At 40.7% G+C, this 16,663-nt stretch overlaps 1 protein-coding gene across 1 annotated transcript in view; it reads right to left on the reverse strand.

The window, feature by feature from the left end:
- Positions 1–2,224: 2,224 nt before the first annotated feature.
- EXTL2 (exostosin like glycosyltransferase 2) overlaps positions 2,225–16,663 on the reverse strand; it is a 40,422-nt gene continuing 25,983 nt past the window's right edge. The window contains exons 4-5 of the mRNA XM_053696572.1: positions 12,470–12,540; positions 2,225–2,815 (exon numbers count right to left, since the gene is read on the reverse strand). Of these exons, the coding sequence (XP_053552547.1) occupies positions 2,324–2,815; positions 12,470–12,540 (563 nt within the window). The 3' untranslated portion in view covers positions 2,225–2,323. The remainder of the gene's footprint in view (positions 2,816–12,469; positions 12,541–16,663) is intronic.

Here is a 16,663-nt window from a genome sequence, read left to right on the forward strand (position 1 = left end):
AGTTTAAGAAGGCCTCTGCAGATAACCTTTACAGGATAAATCTGCCCCTGGGCAGATAAGACTTAAATCCTATTCTGTATCCCTGAGATACTACCTCCACAGCCCAAGGATCTGGGACATTGCGGATCCAAGCCTGCCAAAAAAGTAAGCCATAGAGAGAACTATATGGGCAATTAAGCGTTAGTATATACATACAAGGGGGGAAAAAAATTCCCTCTAAAGACTAGCGCAATCCATAAACCAACAATGGAGTAGGCGAAAATTTAACCCCACCGCAACCGATCTTTGGATGTAATCACTGAGGAGCACACTGGATTAAACTAAAGTGTCGCTCCCAAGGAAGCCCCTATTGCCCTTGTTCCAGAGAAACTATGTAGGAAAATAGACTTGAGGCAAGGGCTCTAACAAGCGGTAATGTATAAAGTCTCCATATGGAGAGAACCGCTACCGGACTAAAAGTCATCCAAAATAATAGCGAGTAACCGGAATTGTGAGGCGTCTTTAGCCCCCACACATGGACCGCCCCTAAACCTACTTCAAAGTAGAAATCATAGGGAAATATGGCGGTTTAGACCTGTAAGTTGTTCCCCAGCCGTCATCTTGAATAATAAAATAAATAAATAAATAAATAAATAAATCGCAGCTGCAAGGCGGTTTATCTTGAAACCTCAAAATAAACCTCAGAGACCCTTCACTTGTTAAAAAAGTGGCCATACTCAAAACCTCGACCTGAGACATACCCGGTCCCTCAGAAGTTGTCTGCATCTAGACGCTATAAAGCAATCCTGCTCAGTAGAGAAATAGAACAAGGAAACAAACTGCCTAGTACTGACGCAGATAAAAAGTCTCCCATGTAACCATCTAGTACAGAGAAAAAGGAAAAACGACTAACCCTCTTTTTTGAGATCATTAAGGATAAAAGGAATTAAAATCCCCGTCTCCCTTTGATTAAAAAAATCTGTGCAATGCATTGTCTCATACACATTCCTTGTACCTGCTGCCCTTAAATAAATCCCAAATATAGAGATTTTTTTTACTGTTCTTCGACTCCATTGTTAAAAGAAGGGAAATAATCCCAAAAGTGCTAGGGCCTTCTCACCTAGAAGGGAATAAGCACTTACATTTGGAGCTTCAGCTGCAGGGCAGGAACAGCTTCATAGGTGTGTCAGATACACCAACATCTGACAGGGACCTGTAGAAAAGACAGAGTAACCAACCCTGGCTTTCTATAAAGGGGTAGCATACATGTTAGAAATAAAGCAAGGACCACCTCTCCGCCTTCTAACTGCTAAAAGCCACCAATACTCTTACTAAAGAGATTGACATGGACACAGCATAGCCCCAGCCCTTGTTTGCAGGGAAAAGTACCCATTAAAGAATTAAATATCTTCAGACACCATCTTCACATATCCTCCCGTGATAGAGGCAAAGAGAATGACTAGGGATAAAGGGTAAGGGAAGTGATACTTAACAGCTCGGCTGGGGTGCTCTTTGCCGCCTCCTGCTTCAGGAGGTGAATATCCCACTAGTAATTGGAATGAAATCGTGGACTCTCCATGCCATAGGAAAGAAATAAAAAAATAAAAAAAACACCCCAAAAAGCAAAAACAAAAAACTAACACTAACCCCATAAAATGTACTCACCTTTCCTGAAGTCCGGATATCCATCTTCCAGGCCGAGAAAAGTCTTCATTCAGGCGGATTCATCTTCATCCAGGCGGATTCATCTTCATCCATCGCGGGACCATCTTCTTTCTTCTTGCCTGAGGTGCGAAGCGATCTTCTGATGCGCGGATTCAGAGCAGTGGTCATCAGCGATGTGAGGGTCCTCTTCATGTGATCTTCCTCCGCACACTGAAGATTGAATGCAATGTACATCTTTTATATTGGGGTACCTTGGCTGAAATTTTCAAATAATCCAATAGGATGAGAGCTACTGACATGGATTTCCATCAAATACGTATCAACATCCACAGTGGCTCCCAATGCTGCAGGTAACAGGTACACACATAATCATACAGGGCCAGTCTGTGTTTGCAAAACATGTACTCACCGTTATTCCCATAACACAAAACACAGGCTGTACAAATTATCAGATAGGACAACTGCTTCTTCAGTGCTGGAATGAATAATGACCCAGATGCAGGAACATGTTTTGAGTCCCCACCATACATGACACTCAGTAGTAACTAATAATAATATTATAAGAAGAAATACTGACATATTAAAATAAAAACCTTATTTATTCCCTATAACATGTCATTATTAATAGTACACAATGGATGTTAAAAACTTTATTCTAAGAGGTTTTGTTTGTCCTTTTCTATAATGCAGCCTTGTGGTTGGCATGATTGGGAAACCCAAACTGAGATACCATAACGTTAGAATATTTCAATGGCATTTTTCCATAGATCTTGGCCAACATGTTTAGACAGTAAGATCTCTGCAAGAGATGCTCTGGGCGATGCCACATGCCAGTGTAACCACTCACTGCCTCTTTCTCCAGGTTTCTCAGGTCTGTGGGCTTCACTAAGATGCCAGAGGCTTTGCCAGTGCAGTTTGCCACCATGAAGTTCATGGCAATGTCATCACAGTTCTGAGTCTTGTCGATGAGTGATTGTACCGCCGCTGGCAGCTCCTCAAACAGCTGCAGATATTTTCGATGAAAAAAACTAGCTCCAATAAGAACCATAGAGTAAACGTCACCATTTCCAGAGTGCGGTGCCTGCAGCTCAAAGCTTCCGTAGCTGTATATTCCAGACTCAGAGGAGATGTGCTTCCTGGGCACAAACCCCACAATGCGGTCAGGGAACTCCTAGGAATAAGAATATTTAGATAAGTAAAAATGTTTTACTCACATTAGTTAATAATCTATAAAATATATCACGTGAGTACAACTCCGTTATTGCACCTGCCCAGTCTTATTTATGCCTAATATACCTGTATTCTGCTGTTAGGTGCAATGTTTTCTGTTGTCTACTGGTCCTGACCTAGATTTCTTGACTTGACAAAGTGCTATTGCTTCATAGTCTGGTATCCTGTGTCTGATCCTGTCTTGTCACTGTTGGGACTATTAATTTCACCAGACATTGAAATGACTGACTGACTATCTTCTCACTTGGTCTGGTATCCTGTGTCCGAGAACACAAAAAGTCACGACTCAAGGTGCAAAAAATAAAAACTTGAAGCTTTATTTTATATTGCTAAAAATGCGTAAGCAATGGGTGGCAGACACGAGAGGTGAGTAGCATAGGTAAGTGTCTGACGCAATTCCAGGACCTCACAGATGCGGTTTAACGTGCAAATGTGGACAGGGTTACTGCATATCCCGATGAGAGATCCAAAATGACGCTAGTTCCACAGCACCATGCATCTTTCTGCAACTTTATTGGATCATGCAGATCCAGGTCAAAGTTGGCGATTTTTTTGTGTTATTTACCCTTAATCATGCCATGCCAATAACCAGAAACGTTGCTAACTTTGACCTGGATCTGCATGTTCCAATAAAGATACAGGACTATCAATTTCACTAGACCTTGGCCTGACTAACCATTCTTCTCCTTTCTAGTCATGCTGAAGGGAACATCACATCCTAGCTACAGTTTTTTGGGTCAGTTCTCTTATATCCGGCCCCACCCTACATGTTCTGCACTCGGACTGACTTTATCCATGCCATTGTGTGCAGCTCAGGAGACATTAACCCCCTTAAGACCTAAATAAACCACAGACTGAACAAATGAGGTTTACATTAGTGGTACTAGATCAGAACATTGAAAAATGGATCATGCTCAGCATGGCACGATGGGCCTGATTAAAGAGACATTATGACCACAATAGAAATGTTCATGAGTGTATTTCAATACTGAATATCATCATTTTTTACAATATATTTCTAAGAGCAAAAGATGCATCTAGTAACAGCTATGACTGTTTAAGCCACATACACACATGCTACACCCCAACTGTTCAGAGAGTCAGGGTGGGGCTTGTAAGACAAACATGAAATCAACACTGGCATAATACAGCTTGCTCTATAAGCTGACAACATATGAGTGATAATGCACAGGGCATGTTCATCTTATATTCACGTGTAGCTTATATGCATGTGTAGCCTATATGTGTGTGGAGCCTATATGCGCTTATATGCATGTGTAGCCTATATGCACTTATATGCACGTGTAGCCTATATGCGTGTGGAGCCTGTATGCGCTTATATGCACGTGTAGCCTATATGCACTTATATGCATGTGTAGCCTATATGTGTGTGGAGCCTATATGCGTTTATATGCATGTGTAGCCTATATGTGTGGAGCCTATATGCGCTTATATGCATGTGTTGCCTATATGTGTGGAGCCTATATGTGCTTATATGCCTGTGGATCCTATATGCATGTGTAGCCTATATGCGCTTATTTGCATGTGTTGCTTATATGCCTGTGGAGCCTATATGTGCTTATATGCCTGTGGATCCTATATGCATGTGTAGCCTATATGTGCTCATATGAATGTGGATCCTGTGTGTGTGTGTGGAGCCTATATGCGCTCATATGCACGTGTGACCTATATGCGCTCATATGCACGTGTGACCTATATGCGCTCATATGCACGTGTGACCTATATGCGCTCATATGCACGTGTGACCTATATGCGCTCATATGCACGTGTGACCTATATGCGCTCATATGCACGTGTAACCTATATGCGCTCATATGCACGTGTAACCTATATGCGCTCATATGCACGTGTAACCTATATGCGCTCATATGCACGTGTAACCTATATGCGCTCATATGCACGTGTAACCTATATGCGCTCATATGCACGTGTAACCTATATGCGCTCATATGCACGTGTAACCTATATGCGCTCATATGCACGTGTAACCTATATGCGCTCATATGCACGTGTAACCTATATGCGCTCATATGCACGTGTAACCTATATGCGCTCATATGCACGTGTAACCTATATGCGCTCATATGCACGTGTAACCTATATGCGCTCATATGCACGTGTAACCTATATGCGCTCATATGCACGTGTAACCTATAAGCGCTCATATGCATGTGTAGCCTATATGCACTTATATGCAAGTGTAGCTGATATGCGCATGTAGCTTATATGCAAGTGTAGCTTATATACGCTTATATGCACATGTAGTTTATATGCAAGTGTAGCTTATATGCAAGTGTAGCTTATATGCAAGTGTAGCTTATATGCAAGTGTAGCTTATATGCAAGTGTAGCTTATATGCAAGTGTAGCTTATATGCAAGTGTAGCTTATATGCAAGTATAGCTTATATGCAAGTGTAGCTTATATACGCTTATATGCACATGTAGTTTATATGCAAGTGTAGCTTATAAGCAAGTGTAGCTTATATGCAAGTGTAGATTATATGCAAGTGTAGCTTATATGTGCTTATATGCAAGTGTAGCTTATATGCGTGTGTAGCTTATATGCGCTTATATGCAAGTGTAGCTTATATGCGTGTGTAGCTTATTTGCGCTTATATGCAAGTGTAGCTTATATACGCTTACATGCACATGTAGTTTATATGCAAGTGTAGCTTATATGCAAGTGTAGCTTATATGCGAGTGTAGCTTATATGCAAGTGTAGCTTATATGCGCTTATATGCAAGTGTATCTTATATGCGTGTGTAGCTTATTTGCGTTTATATGCATGTGTAGCCTATATGCACGTGTAGCCTATATGCGCTTATATGCACGTGTAGCCTATATGCGTGTGGAGCCTGTATGCGCTTATATGCACGTGTAGCCTATATGCACTTATATGCAAGTGTAGCTGATATGCAAGTGTAGCTTATATACGCTTATATGCACATGTAGTTTATATGCAAGTGTAGCTTATATGCAAGTGTAGCTTATATGCATGTGTAGCTTATATGCAAGTGTAGCTTATATGCAAGTGTAGCTTATATACGCTTATATGCACATGTAGTTTATATGCAAGTGTAGCTTATATGCAAGTGTAGCTTATATGCATGTGTAGCTTATATGCAAGTGTAGCTTATATGCAAGTGTAGCTTATATGCAAGTGTAGCTTATATGCAAGTATAGCTTATATGCAAGTGTAGCTTATATACGCTTATATGCACATGTAGTTTATATGCAAGTGTAGCTTATAAGCAAGTGTAGCTTATATGCAAGTGTAGATTATATGCAAGTGTAGCTTATATGTGCTTATATGCAAGTGTAGCTTATATGCGTGTGTAGCTTATATGCGCTTATATGCAAGTGTAGCTTATATGCGTGTGTAGCTTATTTGCGCTTATATGCAAGTGTAGCTTATATACGCTTACATGCACATGTAGTTTATATGCAAGTGTAGCTTATATGCAAGTGTAGCTTATATGCGAGTGTAGCTTATATGCAAGTGTAGCTTATATGCGCTTATATGCAAGTGTATCTTATATGCGTGTGTAGCTTATTTGCGTTTATATGCATGTGTAGCCTATATGCACGTGTAGCCTATATGCGCTTATATGCACGTGTAGCCTATATGCGTGTGGAGCCTGTATGCGCTTATATGCACGTGTAGCCTATATGCACTTATATGCAAGTGTAGCTGATATGCAAGTGTAGCTTATATACGCTTATATGCACATGTAGTTTATATGCAAGTGTAGCTTATATGCATGTGTAGCTTATATGCAAGTGTAGCTTATATGCAAGTGTAGCTTATATACGCTTATATGCACATGTAGTTTATATGCAAGTGTAGCTTATAAGCAAGTGTAGCTTATATGCAAGTGTAGATTATATGCAAGTGTAGCTTATATGTGCTTATATGCAAGTGTAGCTTATATGCGTGTGTAGCTTATATGCGCTTATATGCAAGTGTAGCTTATATGCGTGTGTAGCTTATTTGCGCTTATATGCAAGTGTAGCTTATATACGCTTACATGCACATGTAGTTTATATGCAAGTGTAGCTTATATGCAAGTGTAGCTTATATGCGAGTGTAGCTTATATGCAAGTGTAGCTTATATGCGCTTATATGCAAGTGTATCTTATATGCGTGTGTAGCTTATTTGCGCTTATATGCAAGTGTAGCTTATATGCACATGTAGCTTATATGTGCTTATATGCAAGTGTAGCTTATATGCGCTTATATGCAAGTGTAGCTTATATGCGCGTGTAGCTTATATGCGCTTATATGCGCGTGTAGCTTATATGCGCGTTTAGCTTATATGCACTTATATGCAAGTGTAGCTTATATGCGCGTGTAGCTTATATGCGAGTGTAGCTTATATGCGCGTGTAGCTTATATGCGCGTGTAGCTTATATGCGCGTGTAGCTTATATATGCGCTTATATGCAAGTGTAGCTTACATGCAAGTGTAGCTTATATGCGCTTATATGCAAGTGTAGCTTATATGCGCTTATATGCAAGTGTAGCTTATATGCGCTTATATGCAAGTGTAGCTTATATGCGCTTATATGCAAGTGTAGCTTATATGCAAGTGTCGCTTATATGCGCTTATATGCAAGTGTAGCTTATATGCGAGTGTAGTTTATATGCAAGTGTAGCTTATATGCAAGTGTAGCTTATATGCGCTTATATGCAAGTGTAGCTTATATGCAAGTGTAGCTTATATGCAAGTGTAGCTTATATGCAAGTGTAGCTTATATGCGCTTATATGCAAGTGTAGCTTATATGCAAGTGTAGCTTATATGCGCTTATATGCAAGTGTAGCTTATATGCGCTTATATGCAAGTGTAGCTTATATGCGCTTATATGCAAGTGTAGCTTATATGCACTTATATGCAAGTGTAGCTTATATGCACTTATATGCAAGTGTAGCTTATATGCACTTATATGCAAGTGTAGCTTATATGCACTTATATGCAAGTGTAGCTTATATGCGCTTATATGCAAGTGTAGCTTATATGCAAGTGTAGCTTATATGCGCTTATATGCAAGTGTAGCTTATATGCACTTATATGCAAGTGTAGCTTATATGCGCTTATATGCAAGTGTAGCTTATATGCAAGTGTAGCTTATATGCGCTTATATGCAAGTGTAGCTTATATGCAAGTGTAGCTTATATGCGCTTATATGCAAGTGTAGCTTATATGCGTGTGTAGCTTATTTGCGCTTATATGCAAGTGTAGCTTATATGCAAGTGTATCTTATATGCGTGTGTAGCTTATATGCGCTTATATGCGAGTGTAGCTTATATGCGCTTATATGCAAGTGTAGCTTATATGCGTGTGTAGCTTATTTGCGCTTATATGCAAGTGTAGCTTATATGCGCATGTAGCTTATATGTGCTTATATGCAAGTGTAGCTTATATGCGCTTATATGCGCGTGTAGCTTATATGCGCGTGTAGCTTATATGCGCTTATATGCAAGTGTAGCTTACATGCAAGTGTAGCTTATATGCGCTTATATGCAAGTGTAGCTTATATGCAAGTGTAGCTTATATGCGCTTATATGCAAGTGTAGCTTATATGCAAGTGTAGCTTATATGCAAGTGTAGCTTATATGCGCTTATATGCAAGTGTAGCTTATATGCAAGTGTCGCTTATATGCAAGTGTCGCTTATATGCGCTTATATGCAAGTGTAGCTTATATGCGAGTGTAGCTTATATGCAAGTGTCGCTTATATGCGCTTATATGAAAGTGTAGCTTATATGCGCTTATATGCAAGTGTAGCTTATATGCGCTTATATGCAAGTGTAGCTTATATGCGCTTATATGCAAGTGTAGCTTATATGCAAGTGTAGCTTATACGCGCTTATATGCAAGTGTAGCTTATATGCAAGTGTAGCTTATATGCGCTTATATGCAAGTGTAGCTTATATGCAAGTGTAGCTTATATGCGCTTATATGCAAGTGTAGCTTATATGCAAGTGTAGCTTATATGCGCTTATATGCAAGTGTAGCTTATATGCGCTTATATGCAAGTGTAGCTTATATGCGCTTATATGCAAGTGTAGCTTATATGCGCTTATATGCAAGTGTAGCTTATATGCGCTTATATGCAAGTGTAGCTTATAAGCAAGTGTAGCTTATATGCAAGTGTAGCTTATATGCAAGTGTAGATTATATGCAAGTGTAGATTATATGCAAGTGTAGCTTATATGCAAGTGTAGCTTATATGCGCTTATATGCAAGTGTAGCTTATATGCGTGTGTAGCTTATTTGCGCTTATATGCAAGTGTAGCTTATATACGCTTACATGCACATGTAGTTTATATGCAAGTGTAGCTTATATGCAAGTGTAGCTTATATGCAAGTGTAGCTTATATGCACTTATATGCAAGTGTAGCTTATATGCAAGTGTCGCTTATACGCGCTTATATGCAAGTGTATCTTATATGCGTGTGTAGCTTATTTGCGCTTATATGCAAGTGTAGCTTATATGCACATGTAGCTTATATGCAAGTGTAGCTTATATGTGCTTATATGCAAGTGTAGCTTATATGCGCTTATATGCAAGTGTAGCTTATATGCGCTTATATGCAAGTGTAGCTTATATGCGCTTATATGCGCGTGTAGCTTATATGCGCTTATATGCGCGTGTAGCTTATATGCGCGTTTAGCTTATATGCGCGTGTAGCTTATATGCGAGTGTAGCTTATATGCGAGTGTAGCTTATATGCGCGTGTAGCTTATATGCGCGTGTAGCTTATATGCGCGTGTAGCTTATATGCGCGTGTAGCTTATATATGCGCTTATATGCAAGTGTAGCTTACATGCAAGTGTAGCTTATATGCGCTTATATGCAAGTGTAGCTTATATGCAAGTGTAGCTTATATGCGCTTATATGCAAGTGTAGCTTATATGCAAGTGTCGCTTATATGCGCTTATATGCAAGTGTAGCTTATATGCGAGTGTAGTTTATATGCAAGTGTAGCTTATATGCAAGTGTAGCTTATATGCAAGTGTAGCTTATATGCAAGTGTAGCTTATATGCGCTTATATGCAAGTGTAGCTTATATGCAAGTGTAGCTTATATGCGCTTATATGCAAGTGTAGCTTATATGCACTTATATGCAAGTGTAGCTTATATGCACTTATATGCAAGTGTAGCTTATATGCAAGTGTCGCTTATACGCGCTTATATGCAAGTGTAGCTTATATGCGAGTGTAGTTTATATGCAAGTGTAGCTTATATGCAAGTGTAGCTTATATGCGCTTATATGCAAGTGTAGCTTATATGCGAGTGTAGCTTATATGCAAGTGTAGCTTATATGCAAGTGTAGCTTATATGCAAGTGTAGCTTATATGCAAGTGTAGCTTATATGCGCTTATATGCAAGTGTAGCTTATATGCACTTATATGCAAGTGTAGCTTATATGCGCTTATATGCAAGTGTAGCTTATATGCACTTATATGCAAGTGTAGCTTATATGCACTTATATGCAAGTGTAGCTTATATGCACTTATATGCAAGTGTAGCTTATATGCACTTATATGCAAGTGTAGCTTATATGCAAGTGTAGCTTATATGCAAGTGTAGCTTATATGCAAGTGTAGCTTATATGCAAGTGTAGCTTATATGCAAGTGTAGCTTATATGCAAGTGTAGCTTATATGCGCTTATATGCAAGTGTAGCTTATATGCACTTATATGCAAGTGTAGCTTATATGCACTTATATGCAAGTGTAGCTTATATGCAAGTGTAGCTTATATGCAAGTGTAGCTTATATGCAAGTGTAGCTTATATGCAAGTGTAGCTTATATGCAAGTGTCGCTTATATGCGAGTGTAGTTTATATGCAAGTGTAGCTTATATGCAAGTGTCGCTTATATGAAAGTGTAGCTTATATGCGCTTATATGCAAGTGTAGCTTATATGCGCTTATATGCAAGTGTAGCTTATATGCGCTTATATGCAAGTGTAGCTTATATGCGCTTATATGCAAGTGTAGCTTATATGCAAGTGTAGCTTATACGCGCTTATATGCAAGTGTAGCTTATATGCAAGTGTAGCTTATATGCGCTTATATGCAAGTGTAGCTTATATGCAAGTGTAGCTTATATGCGCTTATATGCAAGTGTAGCTTATATGCAAGTGTAGCTTATATGCGCTTATATGCAAGTGTAGCTTATATGCAAGTGTAGCTTATATGCGCTTATATGCAAGTGTAGCTTATATGCAAGTGTCGCTTATATGCGCTTATATGCAAGTGTAGCTTATATGCGCTTATATGCAAGTGTAGCTTATATGCGAGTGTAGTTTATATGCGAGTGTAGCTTATATGCAAGTGTAGCTTATATGCAAGTGTAGCTTATATGCGCTTATATGCAAGTGTAGCTTATATGCAAGTGTCGCTTATATGCAAGTGTCGCTTATATGCGCTTAAATGCAAGTGTCGCTTATATGCAAGTGTAGCTTATATGCGCTTATATGCAAGTGTAGCTTATATGCAAGTGTAGCTTATATGCAAGTGTAGCTTATATGCAAGTGTAGCTTATATGCGCTTATATGCAAGTGTAGCTTATATGTGAGTGTAGCTTATATGTGAGTGTAGCTTATATGCAAGTGTAGCTTATATGCAAGTGTAGCTTATATGCAAGTGTAGCTTATATGCAAGTGTCGCTTATATGCGCTTATATGCAAGTGTAGCTTATATGCGCTTATATGCAAGTGTAGCTTATATGCAAGTGTCGCTTATATGCAAGTGTCGCTTATATGCAAGTGTAGCTTATATGCGAGTGTAGCTTATATGCGAGTGTAGCTTATATGCGCTTATATGCAAGTGTAGCTTATATGCAAGTGTAGCTTATATGCAAGTGTCGCTTATATGCGCTTATATGCAAGTGTAGCTTATATGCGAGTGTAGCTTATATGCGAGTGTAGCTTATATGCGCTTATATGCAAGTGTAGCTTATATGCGCTTATATGCAAGTGTAGCTTATATGCGCTTATATGCAAGTGTAGCTTATATGCGCTTATATGCGCTTATATGCAAGTGTAGCTTATATGCAAGTGTAGCTTATATGCGCTTATATGCAAGTGTAGCTTATATGCAAGTGTAGCTTATATGCAAGTGTAGCTTATATGCAAGTGTAGCTTATATGCAAGTGTCGCTTATATGCGCTTATATGCAAGTGTCGCTTATATGCAAGTGTCGCTTATATGCAAGTGTCGCTTATATGCGCTTATATGCAAGTGTAGCTTATATGCGCTTATATGCAAGTGTAGCTTATATGCGCTTATATGCAAGTGTAGCTTATATGCGCTTATATGCGAGTGTAGCTTATATGCGCTTATATGCAAGTGTAGCTTATATGCGCTTATATGCAAGTGTAGCTTATATGCAAGTGTAGCTTATATGCATGTGTCACTGAAATAACCATAGCTTTTACAAAAGGAATTTTAACTAATAAAAGTATATTGTAAATGCGTCAATTCAAAATGAAATTAATTTATGCACCTTTCAGTTATAATGTCCCATGAGAAGTAACAGCAAGATTTATTATTAATCATGATTACCTGCCAGATGGAAAAGGCGAAGGTTAGATCGAAAGCGCTAACAAGCGTGTCATCATCCATCATCAGCACAGCTGTAAAATAATAGAAAGTAATGCTGGAATTACAACGTGTAGAGCAGAGCTTTTCATCTTGGTGACACAGTTTTTAGACCTACATCATTTCACCACACAGTAATGCAAACAGGAGGTTAAACTAACTTGCTTTAAGAGATACGGACACAAATGATATAATAACTAAATGTATTTACAAGTAGCAGTATGTATGTGCAAGAATTAATAACACCAATAGCTACTTACTATTTAATGGGATGTATGAGGTTGATGGGATGAACAAAGTTTCTGAATATTTAGTAGAATATTAGATAAAGACGCTCGCACTTCATCATCAAGCATTTTTAAGCTTCCACTTCTTATCCATATATCAAGAGCAGGGGCAGCAATGCACTACTGGGAGCTAGCTGCAAAAACCCCAACAAACACTGACTTCTGCTCATCGTTTAAGCTGCCGCCCTCAGAGCTCTTCTGCGAGTCCGAATGACTACTGCCCGTGCTGCAAACACACTGCTGTGCCACTCACTGACTACACGTGAAGTCACGAGCCGATTGAGGAGACTACATGTGCAGTCAGGAGCCAATGTGCCGCCAATGGGAATAGTTTCAGTTCCCGCTAAGCTGCACCAATAGGTTAAGATGATCTGTGACCCACTAGGTATCAATCAAGTGTCAACCACGTGATATGCGTAGCAAGCAGGCGGAAACCAAAAAAAAAAAAAAAAAAGTGTGTGCTGAAGTAGGGCCAAACCTACACACTGCCGCCGACACACAGTTTGGAAAGCACTGCTGTAGAGAAATGATTATGTATAGCAGTGATACTCCGTATTACTGTATTGTGAGGTGCATTATCACTATGTCAGCAGAAATAAATATCCGATTTCATACCCACCCAAGACTTCCATATAATGTAATAAAATACTCCATATAAATCACTTATGCAGTGTACCGTATATTCATTGGCGGCTCTACCATTAGACCAAATAGGTCACTTAAGGCCTCACTTAAACAGGGGCTTCACAGTGTCATATGGGGATTGTTTTAATGTGCAAGGCATGTAGATTAGTAAACAAACAGACGCATAGGAAGTTCCTGTGAGCCCTGTCTCTGACCTTCTGCCGGTTATTACCGTTTACCCAAAATATAGTGCTGCAAAAGAAGAATTGTGTCTGAGGGGTCATATTGTGCACTCTCCTATCCTACATGTCTAAATGTCACCCCTGTAGTCTCCTTAGTGTCTCAAAACATGATGATTACCATGCTGGAGAGTTATATGTGAATCACACACAGCGAGTAGGCATATGCAGGTATGATTGAGAAATTAGTGTAACCTGAGGATGTGAGAATTAGCTACACACTACCTGAGGAGAAGCAGCGCGTATAGGATAGGCTGTATGAGGGAGCTCCAGAGGATAAACCGGTCTAATGCTGACAATGATTCAAATAAAATAAATCTGCCAGGTCAGATATGAGCTTCCTATACCAACATTCTCTTTTTCCTTCTCTCTCTCTCCTCGCTCTTTCACGTCTCTCTCTTCTCTCCTCGCTCTTTCACGTCTCTCTCTTCTCTCCTCGCTCTTTCACGTCTCTCTCTCTCCTCCCCTTGCTCTATCACACCTTTCTCTCTCCTCCCCTTGCTCTATCACACCTTTCTCTCTCCTCCCCTTGCTCTATCACACCTTTCTCTCTTCTCCCCTCGCTCTATCACACCTTTCTCTCTTCTCCCCTCGCTCTATCACCTCTCTCTCTTCTCTCCTCTCATTCTACAGCACCCTCTACAGCACTGCCCAGCACCCTCTACAGCACTGCCCAGCACCCTCTACAGCACTGCCCAGCACCCTCTACAGCACACTCTACAGCACTGCCCAGCACCCTCTACAGCACTGCCCAGCACCCTCTACAGCACACTCTACAGCACTGCCCAGCACACTCTACAGCACACTCTACAGCACTGCCCAGCACCCTCTACAGCACTGCCCAGCACCCTCTACAGCACTGCCCAGCACCCTCTACAGCACCCTCTACAGCACCCTCTACAGCACTGCCCAGCACACTCTACAGCACTGCCCAGCACACTCTACAGCACTGCCCAGCACACTCTACAGCACTGCCCAGCACACTCTACAGCACCCTCTACAGCACCCTCTACAGCACCCTCTACAGCACCCTCTACAGCACCCTCTACAGCACACTCTACAGCACTGCCCAGCACACTCTACAGCACTGCCCAGCACACTCTACAGCACACTCTACAGCACTGCCCAGCACACTCTACAGCACACTCTACAGCACACTCTACAGCACACTCTACAGCACACTCTACAGCACACTCTACAGCACTGCCCAGCACACTCTACAGCACTGCCCAGCACACTCTACAGCACTGCCCAGCACACTCTACAGCACTGCCCAGCACACTCTACAGCACACTCTACAGCACACTCTACAGCACACTCTACAGCACACTCTACAGCACACTCTACAGCACTGCCCAGCACACTCTACAGCACCCTCTACAGCACTGCCCAGCACCCTCTACAGCACCCTCTACAGCACACTCTACAGCACTGCCCAGCACACTCTACAGCACTGCCCAGCACACTCTACAGCACTGCCCAGCACACTCTACAGCACTGCCCAGCACACTCTACAGCACTGCCCAGCACACTCTACAGCACTGCCCAGCACACTCTACAGCACTGCCCAGCACAGCATACAGCACTGCCCAGCACAGCATACAGCACTGCCCAGCACAGCATACAGCACTGCCCAGCACAGCATACAGCACTGCCCAGCACAGCATACAGCACTGCCCAGCACAGCATACAGCACTGCCCAGCACAGCATACAGCACTGCCCAGCACAGCACACAGTACTACTCAGCCCATTATACATTTCTACTCAGCACATTATACAGCACAGCATACAGTACTACTCAGCACATTATACAGCACAGCATACAGTACAACTCCGCACATTATACAGCACAGCATACAGTGCAACTCCGCACATTATACAGCACAGCATACAGTGCAACTCCGCACATTATACAGCACAGCATACAGTGCAACTCAGCACATTATACAGCACAGCATACAGTACTATCCAGTACATTATAAAGCACAGCATACAGTACTATCCAGTACATTATACAGCACAGCATACAGTACTATCCAGTACATTATACAGCACAGCATACAGTACTATCCAGTACATTATACAGCACAGCATACAGTACATTATACAGCACAGCATACAGTACATTATACAGCACAGCATACAGTACAGCATACAGTACATTATACAGCACAGCATACAGCACAGCATACAGTACTATCCAGTACATTATACAGCACAGCATACAGTACTATCCAGTACATTATACAGCACAGCATACAGTACTATCCAGTACATTATACAGCACAGCATACAGTACTATCCAGTACATTATACAGCACAGCATACAGTACTATCCAGTACATTATACAGCACAGCATACAGTACTATCCAGTACATTATACAGCACAGCATACAGTACTATCCAGTACATTATACAGCACAGCATACAGTACTATCCAGTACATTATACAGCACAGCATACAGTACTATCCAGTACATTATACAGCACAGCATACAGTACTATCCAGTACATTATACAGCACAGCATACAGTACTATCCAGTACATTATACAGCACAGCATACAGTACTATCCAGTACATTATACAGCACAGCATACAGTACTATCCAGTACATTATACAGCACAGCATACAGTACTATCCAGTACATTATACAGCACAGCATACAGTACTATCCAGTACATTATACAGCACAGCATACAGTACTATCCAGTACATTATACAGCACAGCATACAGTACTATCCAGTACATTATACAGCACAGCATACAGTACTATCCAGTACATTATACAGCACAGCATACAGTACTATCCAGTACATTATACAGCACAGCATACAGTACTATCCAGTACATTATACAGCACAGCATACAGTACTATCCAGTACATTATACAGCACAGCATACAGTACTATCCAGTACATTATACAGCACAGCATACAGTACTATCCAGTACATTATACAGCACAGCATACAGTACTATCCAGTACATTATACAGCACAGCATA

This window comes from Bombina bombina, unplaced genomic scaffold (genome assembly GCF_027579735.1).
Source record: "Bombina bombina isolate aBomBom1 unplaced genomic scaffold, aBomBom1.pri scaffold_541, whole genome shotgun sequence".
Lineage (NCBI taxonomy): Eukaryota > Metazoa > Chordata > Amphibia > Anura > Bombinatoridae > Bombina > Bombina bombina.